The sequence below is a fragment of the Triticum dicoccoides genome, chromosome 5B, assembly GCF_002162155.2.
Source record: "Triticum dicoccoides isolate Atlit2015 ecotype Zavitan chromosome 5B, WEW_v2.0, whole genome shotgun sequence".
NCBI lineage: Eukaryota > Viridiplantae > Streptophyta > Magnoliopsida > Poales > Poaceae > Triticum > Triticum dicoccoides.
This window is the reverse complement of record NC_041389.1, coordinates 496,402,323-496,411,360: the sequence shown is the minus strand read 5'-3', so window position 1 is coordinate 496,411,360 and position 9,038 is coordinate 496,402,323. Positions and strand designations below refer to the sequence as shown.

The following is a 9,038-nucleotide window of genomic DNA, read 5'->3' as shown; positions in this document are numbered from 1 at the left end:
CCTCTACAACACTTCTGATGTTAATCCTGTAGTGTAGCTATTCGGTCGTGGTCATCGAGGGTGATTTCCTCTTTAACCACTTCCGATACGACTCTGTCGTGCAACCCCTCAAGTGTGAACCTCGAGGGTGATTCCTCTACGTTCACCTTGATGATTACATTGAGTGGAACCCACCGAGGGTGATTCCTTGGGTTTTCCTCTTGATGTTTGGACACACGGATACTTGGACTTTACAACTGTTACTTGGAAAGTGATGTGGAGACGGGTTGACCTGGAAGGTGCCCGTGAGATAATTACGAGGCGTGGCCGGGCATTCTTAGCCCTTGCCGCAAGTCCTCGAGACGGGGCAACGGGGTCACCTCTTTCGTGATTCTCTGCTTGTTACCGCGCGTTCCTAATCCACTACGATTTGGATATTTGATCCGAGGGGCCTCTGGCCTGATAGCACTAACCATCACGTGGGCATAGTATGGGCGTTCTGCGTCGTATACATCAGCCAAAGCTTAATAGACGTCAGCGACTGAGTGGCGCGCGCCGGGTTGGACTGCGCAAGCGCCTGCCTTGTTGAAGGAGGTAGCTAGGTCTGCTCACCGGCCGCGTACGCAACGTGCAGGAGTTTCCGGGGAGATGGCCCATGACCCCTGGGGGCATAGGTTTAGTCCGGCGTGCTGACCTCTCTGTTAAGTCTAGGTCGGGTTGCGGCGTATTGTTTGGCCGAGGCCGGGCATGACCCTGGAAAGTGTGTCCGGCCGGAGTTAAGCGAGTGTGGTGGGTAAGTTGGTGCACCCCTGCAGGGAAGAAAACATCTATCGATAGCCTGTCCTACGGTAACGGACACTTGGAGTTGTATCCCGATCGATACAACTAGAACTGGATACTTGTGATGAGAACTGGATGGTGATGAGGATTTGATTGTGATGATAACTGGATAGTATGGCTCTGGGATTGCTTTCTCGCAGGGAGTCGAGAAAGGATCTCTGGCCGAGGTTGATAACACTACTACCGCTTTACTTTATGCTACTCTATTCCCTCCTGTTGCTGCAAGATGGTGGGTTCGAGAAGATGCTAGTCTTCGATAGGACTAGGCCTTCTCCCTATTCTGGCATTTCTGCAGCCCAGTCCATATATACAGCCTTCCGTTGATAGTGTTGCATATGTAGTGTAGATCCTTGCTTGCGAGTACTTTGGATGAGTACTCACGGTTGCTTTGCTCTCCCTTTTCCCCCTTCTTTCTTCTTTCTGGTTGTTGCAACCAGATGGTGGAGTCCAGGAGCCAGATGCCACCTTTGACGACGGCTGCTACCCCGAGGGTGCCTACTACCACGTGACGGACGCCGACGACCAAGAGTAGTTAGGAGGCTCCCAGGCAGGAGGCCTTGCCTTTTCGATCGTAGATGCTTTTGTGCTAGCCTTCTTAAGGCAAACTTGTTTAACTCATGTCTGTACTCAGATATTGTTGCTTCCGCTGACTCGTTTGTATTCAAGCTGATGTATTCGAGCCCTCGAGGCCCCTGGCTTGTAATATAAAGCTTGTATTATTTTAATTTGTGTCTAGAGTTGTGTTGTGATATCTTCCCGTGAGTCCTTGATCTTGATCGTACACATTTGCGTGTATGATTAGTGTACGATTGAATCGAGGGCGTCACATCCCCCTCCGTCGCACCCTACCGCCAGGGCACCTGGCGGTAGCCTGTCTAACTCTACCGCCAATACCCCTGGTGGTAGGGTCCGGGCAGTTATTTTGCCCGAGACCCCGCGCCCCTCCCCTTCCCCCCGTCGGCAGTTTCATCTTTTCTTCCCCAACTCGCCCCTATCTCTCCCTCTCTCTCATCTCCTCCACTCCCCCCCTCGGATATTCACCATTTTTGCGGATCGAGATGGCCCCGAAGAGAGAAACGTAAGCTCCTTCGATCCCTCCAATTAGTTTTTGCAAACTTGCTTTCGATTTGAGGCATTATTTGCTTCAAATCCCTCATATTTTTGAACTTAAGATTGTTTTAGCTTGATTGTAGTTGTCGTTCTTAGTTCTTTAGTAAGTAGTGGTATGATTGTAGTTGTAGTTCTTAGTTCTTACTCCCTCCGTTCCAAAATAGATGACTCAACTTTGTACTAAAGTTAGTACAAAGTTGAGTCATCTATTTCGGAACGGAGGGAGTAGTTCTTTAGTAAGCATGTTGATATGATGCATATTGGAGTAAACAAAAAATATATGATGCAAGTAGTGGATTTGGTTGGAGTAAATATGATATGATATGGTATGATTTTGCATTTGACACATCTTGATATATGTATTTTATTTATTTGATCCATATGTTTAGGTCTGCAACAGTGGCGCAACCATCGCCCATTCATCTCCAACACGACCCGTCCGGCTTGCCACTTCCGTATGTGTACGAGTCCTGCCCCGAGCTTCTGCAGCCGGTGACCGCTTTTTCAGACGAGTTCCTACAGGAGACGAGGGCAGTGCGGTGGCACGAGAGGGCAGAACAGATCTCCGATGATCATAAGTGTTGGGTGCAGAGTGTGAAGGAGTGGAAGAGAGTGATTGCAGAGATGGAGGGAGATCCAACTATCTCCCAAGAACGCCGGGAAGGGACCATTGAAGCTGCCAAGCAGCACTCCAACTGGGAGCTACGCAATTTGGGCCGGAGGATCTACTTCGAGAGCAATGCGGAGGAGAGAGCCAGGATGCCGCCCCCAAGTGCATCAGCGTTCGATATCATCAACTGGGCAAGGGCGGAGGCGAAAACTCCAGCGCGCAAGGCAAGGTGGGATTGCTTGAACAGTCGGATGCCGACCAGCGTTCCGCCTCCGCCTGAACCGGTGGATCCGCTGCCGTATCTGTCCCCACGGCTAGGCCTAACATACGAGGGGGAAGGTTTGTCTGCCCCATAAACATGTCTATTGCATATGCATCTATGTTTTAGTAGGGGTTGTCAAACTATGTGGACAAGTTTGCTATTTGCTATTTTCTACTTATGAATCTATGTGTAAACTGTTTGATATTTGCTATGTGGAACCTTTATTATTATGTGAGCTCATATTTTGCTATTTGTGAAACTATGTGAAACTTGTGACAAAACAAACAATCAATAAAAATTGTAAAAACCTAAACCCACCCACCCTATAAACTTGTCTTAAGAACTTGTTGTACCGTTTGTTGGCTTTCTTTGTGAGCTCATATTTTGCTTTCTTTGTGAAACTATGTGATAAAACTTTACAAAAGAAACAATCACTAAAAAAAATATGAGCTCATATTTTAGGGTCTATACTGTTTTTGAAAAGAAGCAAAAAATAAACTTATAAACCATAAAACACAGGACCCTACCGCCAAGGACCCTGGTGGCGGTAGCATGTCTAACCCTACCGCCAGAACCCGTGGCGGTAGCGAAAGGGTCAGATCTCGAAAATTTTCTAAACCGGGGTCAGATCCTGAATTTGTATCCCAAAAGGGTCTAAATACGAAAATTTGCCACGCACCGAAGCTTTTGCACGACATATGCTGAAAGTTTCACTGAATAAACTCCAACGCACCGAAGCTTTTGCACGACATATGCTGGGCACGGCATATAGCCGTACATAAAACTGGATGTGACAGGGGATCAGGTATGGCACGCACGGCCACATCCACGCGACAAACAAACTGTGGCTGAGGTCACGAAACCACCAGATCAGGAAACGGTCAGGTTGTTGTACTTGCTCCCCCAAAACAAGCACTCGTCTGCAGAATTTTTTTGCCTTTCCAAGCTTCCTTGTTCAGGCTTGCGTCCGGCACAGAATCTGAATGAACCTGCAGTGTACTGGCAGGCATGCTGCATGGTTGAAAACCTAAATCCAGAGCCAAAACAGTTCGATTCGAGACAAGCATGCGTTCCCAATGGGGAAAGTGGCTATAGCATGATGGGCAAAACAGAATGATAGTGAAGTTGCACAGTACTCGTATATAGTATAACAAAAAGAAAGAAAAAAAAGGAACATCGAAGCATATACTGGCATGCAAATATTCCAAACTCGAGTATTTCTCTTCCAAGTACAAGGAGAGATTTCAAGGAGGAACAGCCAACTGCTGAATGTAGGGCGGATTGCGAATTTATCTATGATGTTGCTCCAAAGTATTTTGCAGTGCGCCAAGGACAAATGAAGCCTGACCTAACGGGCCAGTTACAGAACTTGGCATATCAACTCTAGTAATGATGGTCCCCGCAAAAAAAAAAAACTCTAGTAATGATGGTACATGGACTCTAATCTCCGGGCCCAAAACTGGCATGCAAATATTCAGCGATTTACCGGATCAACTATACATGTATAACCTTTGCCAAGGCCATGAAAAATAACTAGGGGCATTCGCACACAATTAACAGCAGCTTTTCTTAAGCATCGCAGACACAGGGGAGGATCACTGATTCCGGTTGGCCATGTGAGTTTAACCATGACCATATGTCACTTTGTGCTTGCGACAGCTCAATCATCATCGTGTTGATCATTTCCGTCGTGACGGTTGTCCCCGTAGTTGACCCATGGGAGCAGTGATTCCAGGAAGACCATCGCAGCGTTGCGCCCAGCAACTTCAAGAGGGGCATGGATTCTCTCAGGCCCAGCTTCTTGTTCAACAGGCGGCATATCATGCGCCATTCCTGGTCCAACCATAAATGGCCGCAGTTCTTCCGGAGGGAGCGATGGTGTTGTGTCAGAGAAGTCTGAAACAAGCAGATGAGAGTACCTGCAAAGTGGGACACAAGTTTTATCGAAATATCTCTTCAAGATAGTCTGGGGAGCCAAGAATGAAAATCCAGAGCATATAATATTACTTAGATCAATAAATCTGCAATGAATTAGAATAGAATTGCCGCCAAAACTAAACTATCTTCCTCTCGAGTATAAGTGCCACAAACTGCATATCTTTAGTTTCACTTTCATGTAAGTACCGTACACAACTAACACCACAGATCCAAACACTACTGATTAGTTGAGATGGGAGTCAGTAAGCTAAACATTAAATGTTTAAGTTCTACAGAACTTACAAAATCTACACCGACAATTGCTACTTCATAAAAGGTAAACTGGTTGGTTCATAGTTTAAACTAAACCAAGCTTCAGGTGTTGGCAACTTAAAAGGAAGAAATAGTCACAAACCAATCAAAAAGTACTGATTGAAAAGAATGAAAGACATGATCAAAGAATAAGGATAGACAGGATTCAACTGAGGTGTCAACATTTTGGAGCAACTTACTCATTCTTTTCTGAAGAGAATGCCTCTTTCCTAACACATGCCCAGTCCTGGGCTTCTCTGCTGTCGTGCTTTAGTGATTCAATCACCAGAAGAGCAGCTTCTTTGAGTAAGTTCTGAAGTTCCGGGAACCTCCACATGATACAATGACGCTCAACATATATGTTAATCACATGCTCGAGTGAAGGGCTTCCTGGCTTTGCTGATCCAAAGAACCCATTCTTGAGTATTTGGGTCCATGAAGAGTCCTTCAAAGGAGCCTTGTCAACAATCTTAGAAAGCACCAGAGGATGAAGCATCAATGCTTGCTTCATGAGATCAACAGCTGTTGACTTGTCAGCATGATCAGAAACATCCTCAGCATCACGTTCAAGATAAAACCGTGCAATGGCTAGAGAAAAGGAGAAATTAGGAAACAGCCAGAGGGAGTTATCACACTGGTACTCTTCAGCAAACTGTTCCAACCATTTGTACTGCTGCGATCTTAGAGCAAAGTAATCAATGCAAAACAGAGCACCCTTTGGGTCATCAGAATCCAATGACAAAAGAAACTTGCAGGCCTCTAAAGCTGAACGGTGACAACCACGCCTATCCAGATTTTTCATGTGACTGAAAAGGGCTGTAAAAAATGGCTTGTTTAAGTCATGGCTGTATTTCAACTGATAGTTGCCCTGCAGTGGATTAAATAGTGGATGCCAAGCACACTCTAGTGCAAATAGACACTTCTCAACAGCGTCTGCTGATGATTGATGTTCTCCAGAATATTTGAACAGATCAGCAAATGTCAATAACGAGTCTGGATGGTAGGGGTATTTTGCTAATATAGCAGCAATGGCATTGAGGTCATTGGCTGACTTGGCAGCTTCAAACAATTCCTGCACATGGCTGACAGAAGGATCATATACGTACCTGCAAGCATTAAACAGCATGGTCATTTACAGAAGTTATGAACTCTAGAACAGATCTCTGCTAAACTACTTCTGAAATTTTACTACACCTGCAGAACTACTTAAGCTTCCTACGCGAAGAACATACAATGAACACAATGGTAAGCACAACTGCACAAGCAGTGTACACTGTACCCAAACAAATTAGTGATGTACCAAAATTATGTCAAGCCAAACAATCCAAAACATGCATAATCACAGCGAATGCACTAGCAGCTCGAGCTAGAAGTTAGAATAATCATGCTCTGACAGACTGGTGTCCTTAAAAGTCCTATTACCAAGAGATCAGTGTGTAAATGCTGTGGAGCGATTAACCTTCGCATGAAACGTATATATAGCCCTCCAAAGAATTGTCTACTCGCATGTTCAAAGAAACCCGACCACTAATTATGGATAATGGATGAATAAAAAAATGGTTCTACTAAAAGCATCTCAACCAAAGAGCTTAGAAGAATAATTTTCTTCTCCGTGTTCAATCAAACTTGACTACTGGCTATGGATGAATCAAGAAACAGATTGTTCTCCGAACATCTCAGCAAGAAACTACATAGTACTGAAACTGTTTGACATACAAATGTATACCATATCACCATGCACACTGCAAAGAAAAGGATATACCCTCACCTGAAATAATTCAAACTGCCCTTTGTCTCAACAAGATCCATTGACATTGACTTATCCCATGCTGGCCAGAAGCCAGGTGGAGATACAAGTAGGGTTCTTCTAGGATTAAGGCCAGCACGCCTAACACCACGCACTTGCCTTGAAGTGCCAGGCATATTCCGCTGGTTTTCAAGTGAATCAACTACCTTTGATCCAAAAATGCGCCTCATCTCATTTTCAGCCTTGAGATGTTTGGGATCAATTGCAAGAACTGAGGATGTCCCAGCAGTCATTTCAATTGTCTCAATCTCCTTCCCAGTTGCTCTGTCATTTTGATGAACACTTTTTTGCATGGGCCTCTTTTCAATAGCTAGATCTTCCAGAATTAAGTCCAGTGATTTCTCATCCCTCGACTTCGTCGAGGCTGGTGGTTCTGCCTTGCCCTTTTTCTTCTTCTTCTTTGATTTCTTGTTTGTTTCAGGAACAGCGCCGTTAGGCTTCTTTTTCACATATTGTTTCTGTTCTGTATAACTCGCAGTTTGATCAGTATGCACTTCATCTTCCTGCAGTGGAGTAAGCACATACATAAGATTAAAATCAATTCATCAACCATGACTAATACATAATTCAACTAGGCATGAATGAGGTAGTGCTACATCACAGGATCTAGATAACTAAGAACTGTAAATATGCTATCGTCATGTGTTTCACCTTATTATCATGATTCTAGGCACACCTTGAGCAATCCCCTAGCAAGCAAACACACAACCAACTCTCAATCAACACAACTGATGTCAGATTACATCCTACAAGCTGCCCCATCCAGAAGGGTAGACAAGTGGCAGTTCAAGCGGGGACAAAAGTATTGGCCAAATTGCAACAACAATCCACTGCAAATGATTCTACACGATAAGTAACACAGATTAGGCATCTTCCCCGAAACTAATCATCATCGCATCTCAAAGTTCTCGCACAACCACAAGGATCGCCTCGCCTTTACTCGCATTCTACCAATTTATTTATCACTGGCACGGGATAACACATGACAACACGAGCGCAGATGAGCAACAGTTTACAATCTAATTAAACCCTAACGAGGAGTGGCATGGGTGAGGAACGGACCTTGTCCTCTTCTGGCTCGTCGTCGTCGTCGTCGAGGAGGTCGAAGGGGTTCCTGGCGGCGACGCGGGTAGGGGAGCCCGCCTCCTCCTCCTCCTCTTCCTCTTCCACCACCACGAGGGCGTCCTCGGCGGGGTCCTGCGGGGAGGCCTCCCTCTGCTGGAGGACCCGCCGGACCAGCCTGCCGGACATGTCGACCGCGGCGGGGGAGAGCTGAAGCAAGGGTTAGGGTTTGGGCTTGGCGGCGGGCCGGGCCGGGCGGCGGGGTCGGTCGCCAAGCGAAAGGGCGAGAGGGGATTCGAGATGGCGACGAGGTCACGAGGACGACGAGTGTTTTGCTGCCCTTTGCAGGGTTCGGGAGAGGGCAGATTGCAATTTCGGAAGACCGGAGGGGTGCTCCTGGAAAGAGTTTTGTTTGCATACGTGTTTTTTTTTTCTTTCACCCGATGGAATTGGAATTCTTCTGATCCTACTATTCGCTTCCGTCGGTTGCATTTGGATTTTGATTTTTTTTCGAAGACTGGATTTTAAATTTTGGACAATGGACAGTTTTTCCTTAGAAACACGCTACAGACTTAAACGCTCGTACACATGCATCATCTCAAATAAATCGAGGAAAATGCTTACACTGCACATCAAGTTTAGGACTTGAGCCTTGGTGGGCAAGTCTAGAAGGAAGTCTAGCTCTCTTGAGAGATCCTAGACACCAATTTTGCCTCTAAATTTCAGATGTGATTTACTTGAGAGATCCTAGCCACCATATAGTACGTGACGCGCTACCAACAGTACGTATTGATCTCTAGTGGTACGGTGATGGTGCATATGATATATGATGATGGAACTCACAGTCGTAACGGGCGCTGTCCGGTGGCCCCGACTAGGTGGCAGTGCCTGTCTGCACCCCCGGCACAGCACCGTGCGAGGTGCCGGCGAGCAGCACGAGGAGGAGCTGGAGCCCGCCAGCGCGGCTCAACGCCGCCCCCGCCGAGGTGATGATGGCCGCCATGGCCGCAGGCCGCGCGCAATGGGTGGTGGCGGGGTGGCTGATGTGTGGCTCTGGCTGTGAGAGACAAACTGAGGACGGTGTGTGGTCAATCAGTGAATGAGGAACGCCCGTGCACTAGGACGCGTGCACGAGCGTC

General features: G+C 46.4%; 1 protein-coding gene across 1 annotated transcript; it reads right to left on the bottom strand.

The window, feature by feature from the left end:
* Positions 1-3,980: 3,980 nt before the first annotated feature.
* On the bottom strand, positions 3,981-8,226 carry LOC119311122 (transcription factor 25-like). The gene is made up of 4 exons (XM_037586751.1): positions 7,900-8,226; positions 6,799-7,340; positions 5,231-6,136; positions 3,981-4,720 (listed from the first exon to the last, which is right to left on the bottom strand). Exons 1-4 carry the CDS (start codon positions 8,086-8,088, stop codon positions 4,462-4,464), a joined length of 1,896 nt encoding a protein of 631 aa, XP_037442648.1. The 5' UTR covers positions 8,089-8,226; the 3' UTR covers positions 3,981-4,461.
* Between the last annotated feature and the right edge of the window lie 812 nt (positions 8,227-9,038).

Coding starts and splice junctions, on each gene's coding strand:
- LOC119311122 (XM_037586751.1), bottom strand. CDS start 8,088: ATGTCCGGCAGGCTGGTCCGGCGGGTCCTCCAGCAGAGGGAGGCCTCC. Junction 7,341..7,899: donor ACGAGCCAGAAGAGGACAAG/GTCCGTTCCTCA, acceptor ACTCCACTGCAG/GAAGATGAAGTGCATACTGA. Junction 6,137..6,798: donor GGCAGTTTGAATTATTTCAG/GTGAGGGTATAT, acceptor TAATGCTTGCAG/GTACGTATATGATCCTTCTG.